The sequence below is a fragment of the Cricetulus griseus genome, chromosome 8 (genome assembly GCF_003668045.3).
Source record: "Cricetulus griseus strain 17A/GY chromosome 8, alternate assembly CriGri-PICRH-1.0, whole genome shotgun sequence".
Lineage (NCBI taxonomy): Eukaryota > Metazoa > Chordata > Mammalia > Rodentia > Cricetidae > Cricetulus > Cricetulus griseus.
In genome coordinates this window covers 92,080,421-92,107,439 of record NC_048601.1, presented here as the reverse complement: position 1 = coordinate 92,107,439, position 27,019 = coordinate 92,080,421, and the positions used below count along the sequence as shown (strand labels likewise).

Here is a 27,019-nt window from a genome sequence, read left to right as displayed (position 1 = left end):
GACATTTAGTGCTCGTGTTGGCAGAACATTGTGAAAATCGCTATATTCCTGACAACAGTCTATAGATTCTGTGCAGTCCTTATAAAAATTCCAGTGATATTCTTCTCAGTGTTAGAAAAAAGTCCTAAAATTCACAGGAAAGCAGAGCTGGGAAGATGGCTCAGATGGCTGCTCTTCTGGAAGTCCTGTTCAATTCCCCCGCAACAACCACATGATGACTCAAAACCGTCCATAGTGAGATCTGGTGCCCTCTTGTGGTGTAGAGGTATACATTCAGGCAGAACATTGTATATATAATAAATATTTTTTAAAAATTCACAGGAAAGCATAAATGTCACCAAATAGGCAAAAGCATGCTAAGCAGAAAAGGCAATGCTGGGGGAAGTGTTGGGGGTGGTTGCACAGTATCTGATTCTCAAACTGCATTTCAGAGCTATAAAAATAAAACCAGTGTGGAGTTGGCAGAAAACAGACACATAGGGACCTTTAATCCCAGTACTCTGGGGACAGGGGCAGGCAGATTGCAGAGGGCAGCTAGGGCTATGTAGTTCTAGGTCATCCAGGGCTATATAGTGAGACTCTGTGTCAAAGAAACAAGACATATAGACTAGCAGGATGAAAGAGAAGACTCAGATGTATATATTGGAGAAAAGACAGCCCTCCTTAACAAGTGATGCTGAGAAAAACTGGATTCCAACATGTAGAATGGAATGGGATTCATGTTTGTCAGCCTATACACAAAAGTCAATTCAAAATGGATCAAAGATCTTAGTGTAAGACCCAAACTGTTAGGGGAAAAACACCTAAGATATAGGCAAGCTGAGCATGGTGGCGCACGCCTTTAATTGCAGCACTCAGGAGACAGAGGTAGGCCGATCTCTCTGAGTTTGAGGCCAACCTGGTCTACATAGAGAACGCTAGACCAGCCAGAGCTACATAGTAAGACCCTGTCTCAAAGAACCAAAAACAAAAATACAAGTATAGATAAAGATGTTCCAAAAAGTACTCCAGTAGCACAGTAAACAATCCCAAGAATTAGCAAGTACAATTGCATGAAATTTTTATACACTTAGTGCAGTGTCTCATGCCTTTATTCCCAGCACCGAGGAAGTGGCAGCAGGGGAATCGCTGAGTTTGAGGCTAGCACGGACTATGTAGCAAATTTGGGACAGGCAGGGCTACAGAGTAAGACACCCTGTCTTAATAAATAAATAAATCGAAACCAACCACACAAAAAAAACATAGTAATAAATCAGCTAGTGAACTCAAAAGTTCTCAAAAGAAGAAAGGCCAATAAATACTTAAAACTTGTTCATCAGCCTCAGCCATCAGGTAGATGCAAATTAAGACAGCATGGAGCGGGCTGGAGAGATGGCTCACTGGTTATGAGTTCTAGCTGCCCTTCCAGAGGACCCAGGTTTGATTCCTACGACGGACATGTGGCTTACGACCCTCTGTACTCCAGTTCCAAGGAGTCAGACAGGCTTTTCTGTCCCCTGACAGCACTGCATACAAGTGCACAGGCAAAACACCCAGACATATAAAATAGAAATAAATAAGTCTAAGGTCGAGAGGGTTTAATGCCAGCACTTGGGAGGCAGAGACAGGAGATGTCTGAGTTTGTGGCCAGCCTGGTCTACAGATCCAGTTCCAGAACAGCCAGGGTTACACAGAGATACCCTGTCTCAAAAAAACACAAATAAATCTAGACGGAAAAATGGTCTTAAAGGGTACAACATCGAACTTCATTGAGAGCGTGTCTTGCCCTGGTCAGAATGGCTGTCACAAAGGGGAAAAACTCTGATGAGAATGTGGAGAAAGAGGAAACATGCACTGTAAACTAGTGCTCCACTGTGGAAACCATCGTGGAGGTTCCTCAAGAATCCCAAAATAGAGCCACCTTGTGATGTCCACGTATGACTTCTGGGTCTATACCCAAAGAACTCGGAGTCAGCACACCATAGAGACATCTGTGTTTACGACGCACCGCCAAGATATTGAACTTGTCCAGCTGTTCACTAATGAATAGCAAAGAAAACAGGGCATTTATCCACACTTGAAAGACAGGTAAAGCTATATATCTAAATTTATACATACATATATCTCACATACATGACCTGAAAGCAGGAGAGGCACTAATTGGAATAAAGAAAGGGACTGATTGGGGTGGGTGAGACAGGACAGTGGGGAGGGACAAACAATAGCCAGTTACGCTATTGTAATGTCATAATGAAATTATTTTTATTGTAACTTTAGTATATTAAATAAAGAATTATCATAAACATTTTAATACTCTCCACACGCCTGAGAACTAGCCTGATTGTTTACTACTTTGGAAGTTGCTGAACCTTTAGTAAATTTCTGCAGACTAAGGGCCATAGAATAAAGCTTCTCTAAATAATGTTCTGCTAATCACCTTGCTCCCTACTTCTTTTAACTTTTAAGATTTTCTGTGTGTGTGTGAGTGCAGGTCAGAGGACAGCTCTCTTAGAAGGGTCTCCCTTTCTGCCTTGTTGACACAGGTTCTCTCTTCTGTTGCTGCTGGGGTCTCCACAGCACACACCACACACACCCCCACACCCCCCACACCCCCCCCCCCCCCCCCGTCTCCACACAATAACGCCGGGATTACAGATGCGCACCATGGAATCTGGCTTTTACTTGGGTTGGGGGATGGGTCTCCAGTTCTGGAAAGTATCCGAGTTACCCCTTCAGGCCCTTCTCCCCCTTATTAACCTCCTCTTTTTCTTCCCTCTTTTTTTTTTTTTTTTCTTTTTCTAGAGAGGGTCTCACTAGGTAACTCTCCTAGAACTCCGTGGCCTACAATGTTTTGGGAGTCCCTTAGACAACACTGGACAACTCAAAAGGCAGCTTTTCATGCTTGGTGTTGGGTTTTGTTAAATAGTCTATGGTTCTTGGGGGAGCACCGACAGCCTGGATGGGAAATTTCATTTAAACTATGTATGTATACACTTATATGTATTATATGTAATTTTAGATATAGTATTTTTAGATACTCTTATTTTACCCAATCCCTCCTTATGTATTTATCGCCCCTAATTGAAACCACCCCATTTTTCCCGTTTCCCTTTCAGATCACTTATCCCGAGACAATTCCCCTCTCTATTGCTCCCCCTCCCTCTGTGGTCCTTTTACTTTCCTGGTTTCTGCAGTTACTCCAAGTTATATATTCACATCTGAAGACTTGGAGCTAGGAGCTACAGGTGAAGAGAACATGTGACCTTTGCCTTTCTGGGTCTGGGTTACCTCACTCACTATTATCTTCCTGGTTCCATTCATATATGTGGATAGATCCTGGTGAAAATTGAAACCATTTAAAAATCTTAAACTACTAGACCATGGCTTGCATTCAGCAGTCTATCACGTTCTTTTAGTCTCCTTCAATTTGGACTGTTCCTCACGCCCCACACCTTCTTTCGGAAATGATGTTGTTGCCCAACAAGCTGGTTTCTCCTGCACCTGGCTTCCGGTTAGGTGAGATGGGGACACTATGCTGAATTAGAATACCCCTCTATTTTCCCATCATCTTTCATGGGATTGAAATCAGTCTGGCCACCTCCTTTCTCCCGATTCTCTCTAGTGTGGTGGTGAACCATAGTGATGCCATCCTAAGTGTTTTTTGGGGAAGCATAGTTGTCTGCTGTTCTCATCACTTAATCCTTTAGCTGTCTACCAGCTTTCTTCAGTCTAAAATTCTAAACATTTTCTTCTTTGTAGTGAATACCCTGAGTGGAATATACTAAGAGCATGTTTCTTAGTATGAACACCATCTCTCTCACCTTGACTATCAGGGCAGTAAAATGGTGATTTAGAGCTTTGTTGTTTGAGACAAGAGTCTATGTAAACACTTGCTGACCTGGAACTCCTTATATAGGTCAGACTGGCCTTACTCGGAAATCCCCCTGCCTCTACTTCTGCTGGGATTTAAGGTGTGTACCACCACATACGGTTATAAGTTTGTGTGTGTGGTGTTATGTACATGTATGTATGTATATGCACACATGTGCATGCATGCATACATCTATCAACTCAAGGATGCTCAAAGAGTACATTGGGTTTATTTATTTTTTGCCATATTTCCTTGAAACAAGTCTCTTAATGAACCTGGAGCTAGGCTGTCAGCCAGCATGCCCCAACTATTATCTCTACCATCCGTACACAACTTTAGGGTTACACGAATGCAGTCAACACCTGGTTTTTATCCGAGGCTTTGAATTCAGGTCCTTAAGGCAAGCACTCTCATTTCCTGAACCATCTCCACAGCACCCCCTCTACACCTCTTTCAAATGTCATTTATAGTTCTATTTGACTTCACAATAACAAAAATGTCAACAGCTGAGCCATCTCTCCAGACCCAACAGCTTCTAAAGGTCTTATCTCATTGTATGTAAATACCATTTCATCTAGTTGGCCACTGCTGGATACTTGGGTTGATGACTTGGCATACTAGTTAAGACTCCTTGGGGATACAGGTCCCGGAGCGGGGCCATTCCTATCTTTTGATGAATTGATACATGTGCGTCATGCTCCTTCTGTCCACACACTTGCTGATACTTGTCCTTTTGTAAGTCATCTTTGTTTTTTTTTTTTTTGGTTTTTCCAGACAGGGTCTCTGTGTAGCTTTGGAGCCTATCCTGGCACTCTCAATAGAGACCAGACTGGCCTCGAACTCAGAGATCCACCTGCCTCTGCCTCCCAAGTGCTGGGATTAAAGACTTGTGCCACCAACACCCTGTGTAAGTCATCTTAAGATACATTTTTCTTTATAGCAATGATTCCATTCAATAACCTTATATCTTAATGTTTATTTTATGTATATTGGTGCTTTGTGTGCATTTATGTCTGAGGGTGTCAGATCTCGTAGTTATGGACAGTTGTTAGCTGCCATGTGGGTGCTAGGAATTGAGCCCTATGTCCTTAACCGCTGAGCCATCTCTGCAGCCCTTAATAATCTTAAAATTCCCATAATTTTATGGGAAGAGTACATTTTCATTTAATTTTTTCAGACAGAGTTTCTGTGTCCTGGAATAAGCTCTGTAGATCAGACTGGCCTCAAACTCAGAGATCCACCTGCCTCTGCCTCCTGAGTGATGGCATTAAAGGAGTGCACCACCACTGTCTAGTGGAGTACTTTCAATTAAAAAAAATTATTATATATATAGTGTTTTACCTGCATGCCAGAAGAGGACACCAGAATCAGCTGATCCGAGCTAGTGAGAGATCACTGACTCAGGTCTGACAAATGGGGAACCTGCATATGACCTTAACATATGACCAAACTAGACTCCCTTAACAGGTGACAATGGTATGACAGACAATATGAGGCCACTGGCAGTGAGTCCAAGATCTAATTCTAATGCACAAACTGACTCAGTGGAGCCCGTTCTATATGGAGAGATACCTACCTTGCCCAGCCTAGACACAGGGGTGTGGGGGAGGAGAGGTGCCTTGGTCCTGCCTCAGTGAGATGATGGGACAGACTTAGTAGACTTCCTAGAGAAGGCCTCACCCTCTCTGAGGAGCAGATGGGAGGTGGGGAGAGGTGGACAGCCCTGGCTGTTCTTCCAGAGGGTCCGGTTCCACTCCTAGCACCCACATGGTGGCTCCCAGCTCTAACAGTTCCAGAGGATAAGATGACCTCTTCTAGTCTTCAAGGCGGTCACCGCATGTACACACTGCTGCACTGACACACATGCAGGCACACACTCAAACAAAAATAGCTTTCAATCCAGTTGCATTGTCCACTGTTATCAAATAAAACAAACAATCCCTTTTCAAATTAACTTTTATTTGAAATTACTCTTCCCCACATGTATTTTAGGATTCTATACTATACAATAACCCACAAAACCAATAACCCAATACCAAAATTTCTAACAGCAAGTTATACAGTTGTTCTAGGTAATAAATAAAGGTTGTCCTTCAGTGATTAAGGGAATACTTAAGTTTCTGTAAATTTAACACAAAAATCACACTTTAAGTTTATAAGGTTTAACACGTAACTTCAAACATAACATGTTTTATAGGAATCTACAAGCTTTAATTCCTAAAAGGTGACTTAATTTTTTAGGGTCAAAGTTACATTCTTCATAGTTTCTCCTATAGCTTCAAACTTTCTACACTCAACTCTGTTCCAGGCCACTCTAGACAACCTGACGTGACTCATCTACTTAAAGTGATCTTCCCCAAGAAGGTTAAAAAGCAGTTTGTCACGACTGCAGGGTTCTAATAGGACGTCTACTACACTACCCATCACAAAAGCTTTCAAAAGACGGCCATTTCTTCCCTCCTAGTAGGGAGTTAGTCCCCTGTAAAGGCAAAGAACCACAAAGCATAACAGCGGGCTCCTTTTTTCTCAGATGTTGGACGACTTAAATGACAATTACACCTTTAAGAGTATAACAAAGGATGGAAAACAGTAACACAACTGGCCACACTATAGATGAAATAAACCAAGGGTTTTTTTGTTGTTTTGTTTTGAGGACTAGGAAGCATCGGAAGCTCATAAATCCAGAATCAAAAAAGGAAAGGAAAGTCCTTAGCCATAACTGCTTCATTATCAATAGCGTCCTGAAAGAGAACAAAAACAATTATTATAGTTTGACTTGCCTAATATTTTTCCAACTATTAACAGCTACCACATATGCAAGTATCTGGTTAGAAAGATGGTTTCAGCTGGGCGTTGGTAGCACACGCCTTTAATCCCAACACTCGGGAGGCAGAGGAAGGAGGATCTCTGTGAGTTCGAAGCCAGCCTGGTCTACAGAGCGAGTTCTAGGACAGACTCAAAGCAATACAGAGAAACCATGTCTCAAAAAACAAACAAACAAACAAACAAACAAACATACATACATACATACATACAGTTCCAACACTACAAAAGCAAATTTTACATACTTGGGCTGTAGGAACGAGATCTTGACCTTGACCTGTAGCGACTGTAATACGGAGAAGGCGACCTTCTTCTGTAAGAAATGAGAGATGAATTAGCACACTACATAATCACTTCACTGAGTCTGGGGAAGAAAAAAAACAAAACAAAACAAAAACCTAGCCATTGTGGTAGTACAGGCCTTTAATCCTAAATATTGGGAAGACGTGACGTTAGTGAGTGGAGGCCAAGATAGTTTATACAGCCAGTTTCAAGCTAGCCAGGGCTACACAGAAGACCCTGTGCCTTCATTTTTAAGGAGTATGAGGACCTAGCACAGGACCTAGCACATACTGGACAAGTACCATCAAGTGACACTCTCACCCCTAAACTTTCTTCAACTCTGAACCACCCTAGCCCCCAAAATATGTAAAGTCACTTTATTAGTAGGTTGAGCTCAAGTGATCTTATCTTTGTCTCCCAAGCAACTAAGACTACCCAGCTCAAACATCCAGTTTCTATTTGTACATGCTAACCATTAAAGTACCAAATAAAGCTACCATCCACATAGACTTGACATGTCAGATTAAAACATTACCTGTACCGATAATCATAGTCTTCGTATCTGTCATAGCCTCGGTCATATCCTCTATCATAGTAAGAATCTCGTCGTCTGCCACCGCCGCCTCCTCCTCCTCCTCCGCCGCCTCCTCCTCCACCGCCACCACCACTACTACACACACACACACACACACAAAAAAAAAAAAAAAAAAAAGAGGAAGAAGAAAAGATTATTATCCTGGATCATTTTATACAAACTGGCAGGATAAGTGAGATAAGCGGGAACCTTTCTTGCATGGCAAATGTCCTCCCATCTCACCCTACTGACTCCCATGGTGTTCTGCTTTGGCTCCTTATGGTCTCACAGAACTCTATGGGGACATGGCCCAGCAGTTAAGAGCATATTTTGCTACTCTTCCAAGATTCAGTTCCGTTCCCAACACCCACGTAGGGTGGCTCACAATGCCTGCTACTCCACCGAGGGGAACTGATACCATCTTTTGGCCTCTAAGGACACTGTACTCATGTGCATACACCCCTCCCCAAAATACATAAAAAAAAAAAAAAACCAAAATACTTTAAGACCAGTGTGGTGGCACATGCCTTTAATACCGGGCACTAGAAGGAAGAAGCTGGAAGATATGTGAGGCCAGCCTGGTCTACAAAATGAATTCCAGGATAGCCAAGGCTCTATAGAGACCCTGTCTTAAAAAAAAAAGAAAGGAAGGAAGAAAGGAAAGAAAAAAAAAGAAAAAGCATAGGAAATAATAACAAATGTAAAGGGTTGAAAGATGGGTCAGTGGGCAAAGGCACTTGCTGCTTTAAACCTGACAATTCTATCCAAGGGATCTACATGAGTGGAGAGAACCAACTCCTGCAAACCATATACCCTCTCTCTAAATATATAGTTGAAAAAAAAAAGTATGTATTAGTTTAATTAAACTAGGCCTGAACACCAAAAAGAATGACTATTCCAGGATCTAATGTTTACTCATTGGGGGTGAATCTGAAGCCCCCTTCTTTGGTGTGTTCCAAAAACAAGGGACAATTTCAAGCCTGGTTTTCTGTAGGTCTTCTCTTCCCTATCAACATATCCCTCAATTAAACAAAAACAAAAAAAAAAACAAAAAAAAAGCCTGCATCTATCTGCCCCTCTTCCCACCATGTGCCACTTTTTATGTGACAGTAGTCCTGGCTGGCCTCAACCTCTAAAGATCTGCCTGCCTCTGGCTCCTTTGCATTCCTTAAAAAGCAAACAATATGAAAACATTTATATTTTTGTTCAATGTGAAAATCGTGATATTTTAAAAACAAAGACCAGTATCAATAAACTGCCTATAAAGAGGCCTACAAGAGATAACCCCTACAAAACACAAGTTCTTACTGTGTTGGTCTGCCCATGTAAATGCCTGGTGTAGGCGTGTGTGCTCTCTTGGTGATAGAATAATCCACACGAATTCTTCTACCATCCAGCTCCATCCCATTCGCCCTTTCCATAGCCTATAAAAGAAAAAGAAAATTATTCATAATTCATTAATCTTGAAGCCATTTTTAGCTAATTTAAAATTAAGTATGAACTATTTATAAAATAAACCCACTTTTGAAATGGCATAGAACTGCAGCTTATATAAGGAACCGCCAGCATTTCCAGAGCTAAGTATTACCCAGAATATATTTAAGTTGCACAATGCAACTAAGATCTGCTTCCCTTACAAAGACAAACCTCAGATATTCAGAAGAGCTAGCTAACCTTTAGGATTCTGTTTGTTTTTAACTTATAACCCCTCCTACTCCCCTTAAGACTAGATATCAATATCACCCTGAATTGCTTGGGAATTACAGCAATCCTGCCTCTGTCTTACAAGTAATAGATTACAGGTATACACCATCATGCTCACCTTAACCTACCTCTAGCCTTGCTCTTCAGTTTGTAGTTCAATATTTATTTGTAAAACTCACTAAGTAGCCAAATAGCCATGATTTAAAGGGATGCAAGAGAACAATTATAGTAGCTTGCCTCCTCTTGTTGAGAATTGATAGTACACAAATTAGTACACAATTCTAAGCCAGCACTGCCCCCTAGTGATCACCACGGGACATAACCAGCCTGCATCTGAGCTCACCATCCCACTCACTCAGGCACTTTCTGTGTAGGCCTAGCTGCCCTCAAACTCAGAGATCCACCTGCCTCTACCCCACCCCACCGAATTAGACATAAAATTAGACTGTCAACTTAAGCATCAATATGGCTCATATAAAGAAAAAAGAACAGTTACACACTACAGTTTTTAACATTTACTCATATCATTCACTTCATAAAGATTTCAATTAGCATGTAATTATATAGAAAGCATGAACTGAGAAGCAAAACTAGTTTTTTTTTTTTTTTTTTTTTTTTTTTTTTTTTTTTGAGACAGGGTTTCTCTGTATTGTTTTGGAGGCTGCCCTCGAGTTCGCTTTGTAGACCAGGCTGGCCTCAAATTCTCCTGCCTCTGCCTCCCAAGTGCTGGAAATAAAGGCATGCGCCACCATCGCCCAGCGCCAAACTAGCTTTTTTAACTGCAAAACTGTGAGCTGAGTTCCAATCTGGTCAGACAGTCAGGAGGCATGTTTACAGAAAAGATAAACAGACTTAATAATGCTGCATCATTATCATGCGTGTAAAAAATTCTTTCAAATGAAAATTATAAAACAAGACTTACCTCCTTAGAGTCATCTATCCTCTCAAAATACACAAAAGCAAATCCACGTGACCTCCCAGTTCGCTGATCATAAACCACATTCACACCACTCAATGGTCCATATCGAGAAAACACTTCACGAAGATCTCTCTCTGTTGTGTACAAACTGAGGCCAAACACTCCCAGGCAAGTATTGGGATCTGGATTTGCCTGTTGAATAAAGGTAGAGTTAAATTTTAATTAAAATTCCAATATAAGATCAAAACACAAAGATTTTCTTTGGAATACACTTTATGGCTATAGTTTGTATAAAAGCATTCCCTTTCAGCTGGGTGGTGGTGGTGATGGTGTGAGGCCTTTAATCCCAGCACTGAGGAGGCAGAGGCAGGCAGATCTGTAGATGTTCTAGAGAGCATCAACATGCTCTCTAGAGCATGTTCCAGGTCAGCTAGGACTGTTACACAGAGAAACCCTGTCTTGAAAAACAAAACAGAAAAATTCCCTCTCTCATCTAGCTCAGCAATTCTCAGAATGTACCCAAAGAATTCACCTTTTGCATGTCTGGTTCATTACTAGTTAATCTGATTCATTTCCACTTTTCCAGTAACCTCAATTTTATGTAGTGCTGGAGACTCAACCCAACAGCTAAGTACTCTGCCCATTCAGCTACAATCCTAGCCCTCTATTTTCATCCTTTTAAACATTTACTTTAGGGGCTAAAGAGACAGTTCAATGGTTAAGGGTACCTACTGCTCTTGCAGATGACCCCATGTGGGATGGTGGTGTATAACTACCTGTACCTCTACATCCAGGGGACCCAGTAACCTAACTTCCCAAAGCAAACATGTGTACATACTTTAGGCAGGCACACATAAACACATTAAAAGAATTTAAAAATTATTTCCCCCCCAGTTTCTGTCCATGTGTTCCCAGAGGCCAGATGGGGACAATGGATCCTCCCAACTCTGGTCGGTCCTCTGGCAAAGCAGTTAAGTGTTCTTAGTCACTGAGCCTTACCTCTAGCCACATTTTCATTCTGTAGCAGGATATCCTTTGAATGTTGTCAGGATCAAGACTTTAATATTATTATTAAATAAATACTGACACCAAAACTACTGTGGATGTCAGCATCACTGGTATCATATAGGGAAAACACAGCAAACAACTTTAGAGTAGGGCAATTTGAGACCTGGGCTCTAACACTTATCTAAAACAACAACAATGAACAGAACCCCCCCCCCCCCACATTTAGTGTGTGTATATATGGACACACTTGTAGTATGAAGCACATATGGAGGTCAGGACAATTCTTTCTACAATGTGGATTCTAGATATAAACACAGGCCATTAGGCTTGGCTGCCAAGTGCCCCAATCCACTTACTGAGCTATCTTGCTGGCCTCTCTGCCAACTCAAAATCAAAACAAAATACTTCAGTGCTTCACACCCAAATAACCTGCACATAAAAAGTATTACACGGAGGCTGGAGAGATGGCTCAGAGGTTAAGAGCACTGACTGCTCTTCCAGAGGTCCTGAGTTCAATTCCCAGCAACCACATGGTGGCTCACAACCATCTGTAATGAGATCTGGTGCCCTCTTCTGGTATGCGCATATACATGGAAGCAGAATGTTGCGTGCATAATACATAAATAAGAAAGTATTACACGAATTCAATAGGAGTATAAGATATTACATAGATCTTTGGTGTTTTCTTGTTTCTTCCCTATAATAAAACTTTTGAGTGAAAACAAAACAAAACTTGAGTGTACCACATAGAAGTTTATGATTCTCATTTTAATTGAACATATTTTTTCCCAAATTTGATTTTTTAAGAAACCTGGAAAGAGCTGGGTACAACTGTGCACACTCAACATCCCAGCACTAAACAGACGGGATTCCTGGTGCTTGCCGTACAGCCAGCATAGCCAATAGTTGAGGCTCACAAGACACGGTAATTAACTGAGGAAGATAATGGGCACACCCTCTTGTCTGTATGTGTACACTGTGCAGACACAGAAACCAACTCAGTGCTTAGGACCTCACACTGCTCTAGCAGAGGTGCATTTCTAGCGCCCATGTTCCGAGGATTAAGGACTGTCCATTACTCTGGCTCCAGAGGAACTTACGCCCTTTGCAGCTTCCTTAAGAAATGCACTTACACAAACTTCCTGCTTAGTAAATGCAGCATTGAAGAGGATGAGGCAGATCTACATGGCAAACCTGTCACACACAAAGTCAAGAAAATGTACTTTGGGGCTGGAGAGATGGCTCAGAGGTTAAGAGCACTGACTGATCTTTTAGAGGACCTGGGTTCATATCGTAACACCCACATGGCAGCTCACAACTGTCTAATTCCAGTTCCAGAGGACCTGACACCCATGGCAAAGCACCAAAGCATATAAAATTAAAAAAAAAAAACTAATAAAAATGTACTTCATTTGTAGGAGGTTTGTGAAATTATGTATATTTATTAATGTACACAGTGTTCTGTCTGTATGTGTCCCTGCAGGCCAGATGAGGGCACCAGAACTCATTACAGATGGTTACCAGTCGTCATGTGGTTGGCTGGGAGTTGAACTCAGGACCCCTTAAGACTAGCTAGTGTTCTTAACCTCTGAGCCATCTCTCCAGCTCCCCAACCCCACCTTTTCAAGAAAGTATTTCTCTGTGTAGCTCTGGCTGTCCTGAACTCATCCTGCAAACCAGGTCGTCCTCAAACTAGAGATCCGCCTGTCTCTTGCAGTGGAAGTGCTGGGATTAAAGGCGTGCGCCACCAAGGCCCGGCTCACCCCTCCCCCTTTAAAGATAGGGCTTCATTACGTGGCCCTGGCTGGCTTGGGACCTAGACCTCCACCCACCTACCTTTGCCTCCTGAGTACTGTGATTAAAGGCAAGCACCACCACATGCAGTTAAAATACTTGTTCTTTCTGCCATACCACTTTTTTCATAAAAGCAAGATATTATGCCATGACTACACATTGGAGAAAGAGAAAGCCAAGTTTCCATTAACCCTTACAACAAACGTACCCTGCTGCCTGTATGTCTTCTGCGATTAGACATTGGAGAGTGACTCCGACTTCTTCGTCGACGATACTCTGGTGTATAGGATCTACTTCGAGATCGTCTCCTATGAGAATGAGACCTGGACCGAGTGTAGCGTCTATGAGAATGCCTCCTTGACCTTGACCTTTGAAAGAAACAAACTTAGGTTTAATAGATCACAGGGCTGGAGAGATAGCTCTACAGTTAAGAGCATTTATTTGTTGCTCTCCAAGACAACTCAGGTTTGGTTTATGGTGGCTCATAACCATCTGTAATTCCAGTTCTGAGGGCACTGCATGCACATGGAATACATACATACAGAAACACAGGTTATCTAATTAATAAAAAATTTCTTAATTTTTGTTTTGCTGCAGCAATTGAGGTATGTCCCAACCACTCACTTGGGTATTTTACTTTCTATAAGGGATGTGATGCCCTCTTTGGGACTCAATGGACACCTGCTTATTTACACTTTTTTCCCCCACACACCCATTTTTATTTATGTATATATATGTGTACATATTTGTAGATGCCTTCCAGAAGTGGGCTGCACAACACCTGAAGGTGGAGTTACAGGTGGTTGGCCGTAAGCTGTCAAATGCTTGTGTTGAGAACTAAGAATCAAGAGCAGATCCTCTGGATGAACAGCAAACACTTATTTTTTAAATTTCTATTTAGTCCACTCCTTCACTCTCATTTCATTTTCCATCAAAAAAAAAAAAATGTTAAAGCATACTTAAGAAACAAGAAAAAGAATAGCAGCAGCAGCAGGGTGTGCATGTCTTTACTGCCATCAGCACTCAAGAGAGACAAAGATCTCTGTGAGTTCCAGGCCAGCCAGGGCTAGAGAGTGAGACCTTGTCTAAATTGAAAAGAAAAAGAGAAAGTGATGGAGATGCACTCAGAGAATAGCAAAAACAAGTCTGCTATACCTATAAAGGAATTATGAAGAGCAAAGAATATTGAGGTTAACCTGGTATTAAGTTCTTGAATAAACAGACTTCTGAGAGAAGGATAAAACCAATCTAATGGTGTACTACCAGAGACAAATCATTCCATAAGGAAGAATACTAATGAAGATATCCCTTATTCTCCTAATACTAATTTTAGTAAAATCTGCTGCTAACACCACTGCCCAAACAAACAAAAAAAAACCCAAACAATAACAAAACAAATACCAGTTTTTGCCTTGGGCAGATGGCTTATGGGTGATCACCATGTAGGCAGAGAACTATGAGTACCGACCTTCAAAAGTTCTGTAAATGTTGGCCAGGTGTGGTAACTGGTCGTAATTCCAGTTTTGGAAGGTAGAGACTAGGGATCCTCAGAGCAAGATGTCTGGTTAGAACAGCCACACTGTTAAGCTCTGGCCTGATTGAGAGATTCTGCTTCAGAAAGTAAGGTAGATGACAGGTTTGTATATCTAGTTTTTTTTGTTTTTTGTTTTTTAATTGTGTACGTATGTTTTTGTGTAGGTACAAGAGTAGAGGTCAGTTACACCATTCGGCTTCCAAGGATTAAACTGAGAGAATCAGGTATGGTGGCTGATACCTTTACCCAATAGGCAGTAGCTAACAGATAAGCTAAGGAATGATTCTAAATTCTGCAGTGAACTTTCTATATGAAATGCTGCAAAAAGGAGATCTGACAAAACCATCTTGCTGTGAAGAAAGCAGTTAGCCCATTTTAAACTTACCTGGATTTTGATCTTGATCGAGAATGGGATTCAGAATGTTTGGAAACCCTTGATGGACTACGAGATCCTGACCTGCTCTCTGATTTTACTCGAGCAGGAGTTCCCGTTGGAGATTTTGACTGAGAGCGAGACTCCTAACAAAGAAGACAGTATTACAAATGGCACTGGTCAAGTAGATGCCTACCACCTAACATTTAAAATACCGTAATTATTTATATTGATTGCTCCTGAAAAACAAATGGTTAGGCAACACCCTCCAGAAAAAAATTTCAGCTCATTAATATCCCATTGTTAATACTGCTAACTGTCCTCAATAATTCCCTACTTGAACCAGATCATCAATTTTCTATTAACTAAGTAATCATGCAAATTCATCTACAACTTGATCATACAGACACTGGAACATAAACCATACATTTACTTAACCTAGGACCCATTCATTCTTCCAGATTCTTTTAATTCTACTTCACTCTTGCTTTCTACTTCTCTTCATTCTTCATTGAGTTTTTCATTTTTCATACTTCGTGTATTCTTCCCCAATTCAAACAATTCAAAATAGCCTTAAAAATATTCAAGAGCTTCTATCTGACCAATCTTCTGTTCAATTTTTTCCCCCATTCAATTTTAATTTTCTGATCTTTAATACTTTTCATTAGCCTTCTTTTATCTTGATTTATCTTCCACATTCTTGGAAAAAACTCTTCAATTTCTTCACGAACATTAACCTTAATGGAAAAAGAACATTTAGTATATTTAAGCACGTGGGGATTATAAAACTCTGCTGGAGTTCAGAATGTTATCTACCAAATGGAAAGGCCAGCAGGTAAAGTGCAAATAACTAGTTTATTTAAAAATAAATTAAAAAAACCAAATTTTCATAGTATTTAAAAATGTGTAGTCTAACAGAATTTACTGAATTTCTCTAAGATTTTAACCATATTCTTTACCCTCCTCCCCTTTCATGTCCATTCTAGTCCCTAATTTTAATATAAATGTAATTCAAACATAAACTACAATTCCCCCCACCTAAATATTCATTTTCCACTATTTTACAGGCTGAAAGCTCTTACTGATCTTAGAATTAACTTTCAATAAGCCACACTTAAGAAATTCAGGTACGGCTGAAGCAAAGCATCCCAGGCCAAAGTGGCTATACACACCATCTGAACTCACATGACAGCACACATGCCGGAGATCAAAGACATAACAAATTAGTAAAATTGCACCTCCCAATTTTGACTGCTGTTTCCACTCATTCTGATTAACCAGAAAGATGTGTTTTGAAGACAAGCACATAAAAACTAAAGGGAGAGCACAAAGTTTCTAACAGCCCTTCGCTTTGACTGGTAAATTCCTGAAATAGATGCCGTTGATGTTTGAGACACCACTTACACCATAAAGTACGAACAAAATGTGTATCATGACAATTGTCCTTGATCCCACCACTTTTGTATTTATGCACACCAATGTATACTCTTGCAGAGAAATAGACATCTCCTCCATGGCAAACTAGTCTCTGAAGTTAGTTCTACGTAAAAATTTATCAAATAATTAGTAACTGACTAAAAACCATAGTAATCCACATAACCAAAATAGAACCCAAAATTTGGTTTCTCCATCCACTTAACACTCAGTTATTAATGCAAAGAATTAGCCCGATCTTAACAAATGTACAAATTCATACCAATTTTCATTTATGCCACATCTCCTGCCTCTATTTCCCTCCCAAGCAAACATGGGCATGTACAACCAAACTTGGTTTTACATTGTGCTGGGGACTGAACAGGGCCTGGTGCTAGATAAGCACCTTATCAAGTGAGCTATATACCTAACCCCTTTCATTGAAGTTTAATATCAAAACATTTGCTTATCAAGAACTCTACCCATTATCTTCCTGGTTAATGACAACCTTTCCAGTGCTTTGTTGTTATTTTTCAAGACAGTGTTTCTGTGTAACAGCCCTGGCTGTCCTGGAACTTACTTTGTAGATCAGGCTGACCTCACACTCAGAGATATCTTACTGCCCCTGCCTTCCAAGTGCTGGGATCAAAGGCATGTGCCACCACCGCCCCACCAACCTTTCCAGTGTTAAGTCCTTCATATCTTACTCTAAATTTTCTAGACAGTTGCCTGGAGCAACATATATAGTACTTAAGAAAAAGAAAAGTATTGATTTTGTTTATAATTGAAGTAAAGGGGATGGTCCAAAATCTGAACCAGGAGAATGTCTTTCTTTTAGCTTTCCTTCCTATAAACCAGACTTTAACATAACATTCAACTATGGCACTGTGGAAGTGCAGTGGTCACAACATTTTTATGCACCCACCAAAGTCTCTTTATACATTAAGCACCAGGTCTTGCTCTGAGATAGTATAAACTTTAATTTTACTATGATTTTAAAGAAATCCTAGAAAAAGTCTACAATTTAATCTTAAGGACTCCTTTAATGAGAATTTAATGGTCCACATAAATTTTTAATTACCAAGCCTCTCATTAAACATTGTTACCAAAAATGACTTCTTTAAAAATACTACACTTTAAAATATTTTGTGCCCATGTGGCCAGAAAGCAACTCACTGGGAGTTATGAGGTGCAGCAGCAAGTGCCTTACCCACCATTTTTTTTCTTCTCTGTATTGCTTTAGAGATTGTCCTGGAACTTGCTCTGTAGACCAGGCTGCCCTGGAACTCAGAGATTCACCTGCCTCTGCCTCCCAAGTGCTGGGATTAAATGTGTGAGCCACCAACGCCTGGCTCCCACCGAGCTATCTTGCTGGCCCCAAAAATTACTTCTGTAGAGTAAAATTAATAAACTTAAAGCTAAATCCCAGATCTAGAGTCACAACAAAATATCACAATTTGGCAGAGTATCTTTTTTTTTTTTCTTCTTGAGACAGGGTTTCTTTGTGTAGCCTTGGCTGTCTTAGAATTCTGTAGACCAGGCTGGTCTTGAAGTCAGAGATCCTCCTGCCTCTGTTTTCCAAGTGCTGGGATTAAAGATGTCACCACCTCCTGGCTGGCAGAGTATCTTTTAAAAGACATTTTAAAGGTGTTCTCTTCTTTCTGGCAGTGCTAGGAATTGAACCAAGGCTGCTGCATGCTAAGCAAGCACTATAATACTGAATTACAATTCCAGTTCAAAAGTACTCTTATTTTAACACCCAGGGTGTCACAAATATTTAAAGCCGTTTTTATCTGATCTCTCTCATCTTCAGGAATCTTCTATAAACAACTTTATAGAATAGTCCTTAGCTCTCTAACACTTGTGGTGTCACAAACTTCAACTATGAACAAAAAAAGTTTCAGAATATGGCCTGTTATTCTAATAGCTGGTGTTAAAGAAGTCATTTATGGAGGACAAATGCCAGATTTTAAAAAAATCTGATTTTTTTTTTTTTTTTTGGTTTTTTCGAGACAGGGTTTCTCTGTGTAGCTTTGGAGCCTATCCTGGCACTCGCTCTGGAGACAATCTGGAGACAAGGGTGGCTCAAACTCACAGAGATCCGCCTGCCTCTGCCTCCCGAGTGCTGGGATTAAAGGTATACGCCACCAACGCCCAGCTTGACTCATCTTTTTAAATGAAACTATTTCAACTATTCAGTGAACTTTACTTTTGTTCAGAGAGGGTTTCTCTGTGTAGTCCTAGCTGTCCTCCAACTCAAGAGATTTTGTGCTGGAACCTTGCCCTTCTCTTTGTTTTTGAAATAAAATTTCATTATTTTGCCCAGGCTGATTTCAAACTTGTGGTATCAAATAATCCTCCCCTCCCCAGTCTCCTAAGAAACTGGGACTACAAGCATGTGTGACCACACCTGGCTAACTTTAAATTTCATAAAAGAAATTCATAAGACTATTTAGAATTAGGAAACTTAAATTGCAAGGAAGGGGGAAAATTTCTGGTAAGAAGCGGTTATCTGTTTTGTCTTACTATACTAACCAGCTCTTAAAGCTGTCTTAATGAAGAGTTGTTAAAAATTCCTTAGTATTGTTGGGTGCTGGTGGCGCACGCCTTTAGTCCCAGCACTTGGAAGGCAGAGGCAGGCAGATGGGAGACCAGCCTGGTCTACAAGAGCTAGTTCCAGGACAGCCTCCAAAGCCACAGAGAAACCCTGTCTAAAAAAAAAAAAAAAAAAAAAAATCCTTAGTATTCAACAACCCTTTAAAATATGCTGCCCAGCTCAAACAGCCAAATGACTCACTGACCCTTATACCACAGATTATAAAAGAAATACTAAATAGGCTTCCATCTACCTTAGATACTACAAACCAGAAAGAAGCCAGGCAGGAGGTTTTCAAAGCACAATCCAAACAAGTTCTGGTATTTGCTATATGGACAAATTGATGCAGAACATAAGCAAGCAATAGGAAGCTCAGTATTGTAGATGCAAACTGACAAATTTACATATATTCAAGTCACATCTTGTGAAACAAACTGCCTTCTATTTCCTTAGTATTAAAAATGGGAATTTCCAAAGAAATAAACTAGTGAATTTAAATCATGTGTCCCATGAAGATGCACAATGCTTATTCATCTCTTTTAAGATCCTACTTGGCTGATCCCTATGAGGTCAACATGATCTCTATCTACAAAGGTTCATGGATAACTAACAAGACATATGCCTGTATTTGGAACAGCTTTTCTTCTTCCCCCTCACAGGATTTCTCTGTGTAATAGTCTTAGTTGTCCTGGAACTCAATTTGTAGACCAGGCTGGCCTCGAACTCCCTCCCAGAGATCTGCCTGCCTCTTGCCTCCAAGGTGCTGGGATTAAAGGTGTGTGACAAAGCCTGGTAAGTTTGGAGTAATTTTGAAAACTTGTATCATAAATTTTAGTAACTGGCAATTATAACCAAACCTTAAAGTTATGCCACAATTCTCAGGTTATCTGTAAAACTTATAATCTTTTGATAAAAATGTTAAAGGTTGCCCATAACTCTGCCAGCTGATAAAATGTCCCATTCAAAAGCTGTTAAAGAAAAAAACCCACTATTTCAAAGGTACACGTTTAGGGCTGGATGTAGCACAGTTGTTTGTGAGCTTTCCTAACATGTACAAAGCTGACTCAATGCCCCATACTTGGGTGTTGTAGCACATCCATATATTCTTAAGATACTTCAAGTTCAAGGTCACCTGGGCTACATGGTCCCTCTTCCCCCAAATATTAAAGCCAGTAGATAACAACTAAAACCAACCTAAAAACCAATTGCCAAATCCTCTGGTGCCATAATGTAGGTATGAATTACATGACAGAGCCTTGTTGGGGGTGGGGGGGAGTAAATTTTCTTCTATCAGGTTTACTTACTCTGATCAATACCACAACAAAGACCACAGATAAGGATATGTGGATATGTACAGTTCACATTTCCTTTTACTATATTGGCCTTCCACCTTTCATAAGTATTCAACAATCAATCTCTTCTTCAATGTGACTGTTAATATTTTTCACCTCCACTTCTGTCCTATTAAACCTGCAAGACTTATGCATCAATTCACTTAGCATAGAAATATATACCATTACAAAAGTCTCGGGTTGATCATGCTACCTGAGCACCTACCGACAATATGTTTTTTAGTCATCCAGATTCAAGGAAAACTACTCTGCTGACTCTTCATGCCACTGTTTCTCTTAATAAGCTAAGTTATAAGGCAGTTCATTTAAAAATAAGACTCATCCACAGTATTTGCTGTTAGTCTCTTAGATCTCAAGGCTCCGCTGGGGGGTAGAGCAGAATCTCAGCACTACCCAAATAGCCACCATGTGTAGTACTTCATAGATCTTTATTCTCATTTTAGGAGTGGCACAAAGTGAAAACGCCTTAAACACATTACAAAATAAAACCACCATCAAATTCAGGTCTAGTACTAGTCCTACTACAAGACGTCATCTTTACCTTTCCCCTACTTGGTTTTCTAGTAATTCAGGTATCTGGAACTCACTATGGGCTGGACCTACAGCAATCCCCCTTCAGTGCAGATTGTAGGCCTGAGCCACCACAGCTGGCTATATTGTATCCCTTCCCACCCATCCCATACAGCCCAACTCCCGATTCTCCTGCCCCTTTCAAGAGGGATTGATTATAGGTAAGTACCTCAGTGCCTGGCTCGCTCTACCCTTTTGGGGGGTAAATTATCTATTTACTTATTATTTACTGGGAGTGATGGTCTCTGTGCCTTGGTTCTCTTTCTCTACCATGTAGATTGGGAGTACTGAAATCGGGCTGTTGGACTTGGTGGCAAGTGCCTTTAACCACTGAAAAACCTCAACAGAGGCTTAAGACTGATTTCATTCTTTTATTCAGATGTTGCTCTGGCCACCTGAAATTCAGTGTGGACCAGGTCTGCCTCTACCTCCAGAGAGCTGGCATTAAAGGCATGCACCACTATGCCCAGCTTTAAAAAAAGATTTTATGTGCACAAGTCTGTATATAGTGTGTATGTGGGTGCCTGCAGAGGCCAGAAAAGGTTGTTGATTTCTTGGAGCTGGAGTTAAAACAGTTGTGAGCTACCTGATGTGGGTGCTGGGAGCTCATCTCAGGCCCACTGGAGGGACAGCAACACTCTTGAAACTCCACCATGTCTCTCACTTCCACTCTACCTGCCCCTAAGCAATTAATCTAAGGAAATGTTTACAATTAAGTTGCTGGAGCTTAACTAAGTGGTATGGCAAATCTTATCATTTTTAAATTTCACAATACACATTCTCTTAAAATTGTGTTGCATGAATTTATGTGCACCACTTGCATTCAGGTGCTACAGAGGCACTGCTGGATCCTCTGGAGACAAGGTCCTCCCCACCATAATTTCATTATGGGTGCTTTGCCTGCATGAGTACCACGTGTATGCCACACCCACTGAGGCCAGAAAGGAGCGTCTGAACGCTTGGGGATGGAGTTACAGATGATTGTGAGCTGCCACGAGTGCTGGGCATTGAAATTGGGTCCTTTGCAACATCAGTCAAGTGTTCTTAACCTCTAAGCCAATTCTCCAGCACTGGGAGACAGAGTTTTACTGTTTATCCCTGACTGACTTCAAAATGACATCACTAAGACCACCATGCCTACTACTACACTACTCCAAGTTTTAAGATATTAATACACACAACGTGTGTATGTCTGCATGCTTATATACCTGTGAAGGAAGGTCAGAGGCTAAAGTGAAGGGTCTTGCTTTATTACCCTCTACCTTACTGTGTGAGATTGGGCTTCTCACTGAACCCAGAGTTTTCATCTATTGGTTAGCTGAACTGCCTAAGGAGTACTGGGGATCCTCTTGCCTGTCTCCTAGCACTGGGACCAGAAGCAAACTCTGCCAAGTCTGGCTTTTTACAATAGGTGCCAGGGTTCAGAACTTAGGCTCACAAGCTCGTACAGCAAGCACTTTCCCCACTGAGCCATCAGCACACTTTTAATTCCAATTAGTACCAGTAAATTTGCTTCATTTTTAAAATTCTCATTGTTCAATCATTCTGTACCAACGAGATGCTCATACTAAGTCTGTTTAAAAAAACATTTGTTTTCAAGAGACTAGAACAAGAACTGAAAAAGAAGACTGAACAAAAGTTTTGTGTCCGTTCTCAATTTCTACAAAGGATATTAGTTAAGATCAAAATTCTAACTTTGGATAAGTTTTATAAAGCAAACAATCCATTTTTATTAAGGTGACAAATAGATTCCAGCACTGAGTTTGAAGTTGGCCAGGCTTACACAGTAAGACAGAAAAAGTCAGACAGATTAAGCCACCTTCCTACATTCTCAGCTCCAAAAGAACATTGGGTGAAAATGGGTGTAGTGGCACCTGGCTATAAATTCCAGAAGCTGAAGAAAGAGGATCTTGAGTTAAGGCAAGCATGAGCTTTAGTACCCTGCCCCCCACCCCAGGACATTTCCAGTACTTGTTAAATTGATACATATATACATCTGTAACCCTAGTCCCAGACAATGCAACTCCCTTCTTTTGGTTTCTTCAGGTATTGCATTTGTGGTACGGAAAATATACATGCAGGCAAAACACCCATACACACACAATAAAATTATAGGGGGAGGGGGACAGAACACCTAAGTAGCCCCTCACTTCTATAAAAGACAGTGGAAAGTTGTTCCAAAGTTTCGCCATGGGTTTGTAGTACAAAATTCTTTTTCCGCCATTATCTTTTTCCCTCCTAAAATTCATTTACACCGGAAGGGACGTCAGTTTCAAATAGAATAGACAATCTTGAAAAAATACTTCTAGCAGACTCTATTAATGGATCAATATGGTGAAGTAAAATGTACTTTTCCACAAAGAAAAATCTAAACATTAACAACATCCTGTATATACAAAAATGAGTATTGAACTGTGGTTTATGTGGTCTTCTGTGTCTTGGTTCTCTCTTTCTCTTGGGTTTTCTCTGTGTAATCCTAGCTGTCGTGGAACTTAGTAGACTAGGTTGGCCTCAAACTACCTACCTCTCCACCTACCTCTGCCTCCTGAGTACTGGGATTAAAGGTGTACCCCAGTATGGTTTGGGTGGTTATTTCTAAAATGCTGACAGTAGTACTCTGGCCCTTGCTAAATTATCAGGAGTAATAAATTTAAAAAATGTATCCAAAAAGAATTTTGGGGTCTGAATTCTAAAATGTAGATGTAAATATTTCATTTTCAGTGTTTTGTAGACTCTGGAAAATTTCCACCTAACTTTAAATACTTTTACTGAGATGGGATTAACATGATCCTGGTTATACCCTGAAGATAAAGTGAATGTATCAGATGCGATCTTCTCAATAAATTCCTACGAAAAAAAAAAACAATCAAAAACTAGATTAATAATCTTAAAAAAAAAAACTGGTAAACCCAACATTTGACTACTGACCTGTAAAAGCTTCCCCTAATTTACTGTACTGAGAAAAGTTTGAAGTGCAACTATAAATTCAACAAATACAATCATCTGAAAACCTTCTAGACTGTTACCCTCAGACATCTTCAGAGACAACGAGAAGGGGCACAGCTGTTGTAGTATATGAAATTTTGTAACTGATGATTTATGGTCAACAGAAAACAAACAAAACCAACTGTATTTAAATAACAAATTAAATTTAAATACCAACAACAACAAAATCAAGGTGAACCTTCAGAAAAGCCTCTAGCCTGTTTAAGAACACACACACACACACACACACACACACACACACACACACACACACAGTCTTGCTTTCTGCTCCCTTCAAAAATAGTTAGGGCTGGGCGATGGTTGTGCATGCCTTTAATCCTAGCATTAGGGATGTAGAGGCTCTGTAAGTTCGAGGCCAGCCTGGTCTATAAGAGCAAGTTCCAGGTCAGCCTCCAAAGTCACAGAGAAACCCTGTTCCAAAAAACCAATAAGTAAATAAATAATAAAAGAGAACTCACTCCCCATTAAGCCTTAAAGAGTTGTAACTGACCCTGAAAGTACTGATAAGTAAACCTATTGAGTCATGGGTACCAGTATAAACAAAACTAAAAAAAAAAAAAAAAAAAAAAAGTGGTTTCAACAGGCAGTGGTGGCACATGCCTTTGAGAGGCAGAGACAGGCGGATATACAAGAGCTAGAGTTCCAGGACAGCCGCTAAAGCCACAGAGAAACCCTGTCTAAAAAAAAAAAAACATGGTCTCTACAATTGGCAGAATAGGGGAAGCTAGAAAATTTTTGTTAATTGGCTGTTAAGGCCTAAATAATTTTTAACTGAAAAGTGGATTCCGGAATATTAAGTATCTTGTCACCACTAGGTGACAAATTAGAAAAGCAACAGAGCAATTAAAGTAACACTGGTGCAAATCCCAAAAACCAAACGGGTATTTAAAAAAACAGACAACAAACTGACAGAAAAATGTCTTTTCCTAATTATGTACTTTCACAAGTAACACAACTACCTCCGAATATTTTATGATCTTAAAAAAAGGCTCACGCCTTTAATCCCAGCACTCGGGAGGCAGAGGCAGGTGGATCTCTGAGTTCGAGACCAGCCTGGTCTCCAGAGTGCCAGGATAGGCTCCAAAGCTACAGAGAAACCCTGTCTCGAAAAACCAAAAACCAAAGTAGAAAAAAGGCTTGTTAGGACAAAACAAACCTTTAAAAAAAAAAAAAAAGTAAGTAGGTTCAGCTATAATCAGCCTGAAAATTCATTCAAATAATTCAAAGATAAACATAGTTTTGATCCAGTCCTAGTGCATAACCAGCCCCCAAACAAACAAAAACTCCTTTTCTCAGGAACCAAAAGCTAACTGACCGTCTGACTTGAATGGCAGAGTACAGGTGTCTGTATCTAGGGCTCCTAAAAAGGACAAATTCTTTCCTCTCAACAAATCCCTCAAGTGTGAGTGTGGTATTTTTCCTCACCCACCCTCTCCCCACTAGACTAAATACCAACACAGCAGCCAGAACACTCATAGCCTGGGACTTTTGCTTCCCTTTTTTTTTTTTTTCCTTCCTTTTTCCTGGCAGGGTTTTGTTTTGTTTTGTTTTTTTGTTTTTTTTTTTAACCAGGACTCGCTCCCATCAATTTCCACTACGAGGGTAACTTTGGAAACAAAGCTCAAGAACGGGAATAAAAGTTCTAATACACTCAAGCTGAGGACAACGCGTTCTTTGTGCTGTTTACATTCACAGGACCTCAAAAATAAAGAAAACCTTTCCCTGGGGGATGGGTGAGAGGGAAAAAAAAAACAAACAGGAGGGTGGGGGCTGTAAATTTCAGGTAATCTTTTTTTTGAGTTACCGCTTAGCGACTTATTCCCGCCCCCCCCTCTTGAAAACCGAGCCATCAAATTACGTTCAGTTGCGTAAGGTTAAAAAAAAAAAGTAAGATGCCTTGACGCAGTCTAACCATAAAAAGCTGTAAAGGGGTTTTCTCGGATGAGAGGTCAGAGAGGGAAGCAAGCCTGACAAGTTGAGAGAGACAGAGAACCCCAGCACGGAGCAGCGAGGAGAGAAGCGGGCGTTACACAGCGTTTCCACATCCACTTCCAAGGGAAAGCAAAGAGGAGGAGGAGGAGGAGGAGGAGGTGGAGGAGGAGGAGGAGGAGGGCATTAAGGGGAAAGGCTCTCGCGCGTCGTTTCCCTTCGCAGCTCTCGTCTTTTAACAACTCTTAAGGGTCGCTGCGGCCGTTGACTAACCACTTCCTGGGGCTCGTCCCACCTCCAACGCCTCGAGGCTCCCCGAGAAGAGAGCCTCCGAGGCGCAGCGCCGCCGGTTCCGCCGGAGACGCGGCCGCTTCACTGCAACACAGAGCCAAGGAGACACGGGCCCCGCGCGCAGCCAGCGGCCCGCCCGGCCTAGAGCCAGCCCGCGCGCACAGCCGCCCGGCCGCGAGCGGGCGAGCGTGCGGACGGGCCGGGGCCGGAGCCGCCGGACACGGACACGCCACGCGCGCCACCGCCGCCGCCGCCGCCGCCGCCGGGGAAGCACCTACTGTGTCCGGCCGGAGGGAGCGCCCCGCCGCCTCCTGCCCCACCGCGCCGGGGACCCGCACCTCGGAGCAGAGATGGGAAGCTGAGAGGAAAGGGAGCGACAGCAGAGGATAGGACCGAGCCGGGCACCAGTCGGCCGCCGCCGCGGCGCCCCGAAGCCGACTTGGGCCGGGGGTGGTGGTGTGGGGTGGTGTGTGTGGGGGGGAAACGCGCGCGCTCCTCGCGGGGCCCCTCACGGCTGCGCCCGCGGGCCCCGTCACCTCGCCCGAGCCCCGCGGCATCGAGCCGCCGCCGCCGAAGACGGCTCCCGCGGCTTTGTACTCACTCTGCCCTCGAAGTTGTTCTCCTCTACATCGCTCATGTCGGCCAGGAGCTCCCCAGAACTAAGCAAGAGAGAAGACGTCTCGGCTCGAGGGCCGACAGCCTAGGCGCCCCGCTGTCCGCACCGTGGGGAGGAGGAGGAGGAAGGCGACGACGGCAACAACGGCCGAGGCGCCCCGCTCCCTCCGGCTCGCACGCTCAGGCAAGATGGCGCCGGCACCGCCACAAACCTCCTGGTGTCCCCGGCGCCTGACGTCACGGGGCGGGGCCGCGCCGGCGTCAGCGGCCCGCCCCCGCCCCCGCCCCGCCCCGAGAGGCTTTGTGTCGGCCTGGCCCTAGCGCGCGGAGATTGGCGGGCCACAGCGGCATCCTGGCTCCTGTCTTAAAGGCGTGTGTGTTGCGGA

At 41.9% G+C, this 27,019-nt stretch overlaps 1 protein-coding gene across 6 annotated transcripts; it reads right to left on the bottom strand.

The window, feature by feature from the left end:
- Positions 1–5,788: 5,788 nt before the first annotated feature.
- Tra2a (transformer 2 alpha homolog) lies at positions 5,789–26,845 on the bottom strand. 6 transcript variants are annotated; one of them, XM_035448501.1, is made up of 9 exons: positions 26,620–26,844; positions 15,289–15,598; positions 14,874–15,007; positions 13,163–13,322; positions 10,156–10,344; positions 8,838–8,953; positions 7,491–7,625; positions 6,919–6,986; positions 5,789–6,591 (listed from the first exon to the last, which is right to left on the bottom strand). In XM_035448501.1, exons 4-9 carry the CDS (start codon positions 13,193–13,195, stop codon positions 6,581–6,583), a joined length of 552 nt encoding a protein of 183 aa, XP_035304392.1. In that variant the 5' UTR covers positions 13,196–13,322; positions 14,874–15,007; positions 15,289–15,598; positions 26,620–26,844; the 3' UTR covers positions 5,789–6,580. The 6 variants fall into 6 exon arrangements, with proteins under 6 accessions (XP_035304392.1, XP_035304393.1, XP_035304394.1 ...); XM_035448502.1 differs by having other exon boundaries at positions 15,300–15,598; XM_035448503.1 differs by having other exon boundaries at positions 15,520–15,598.
- Between the last annotated feature and the right edge of the window lie 174 nt (positions 26,846–27,019).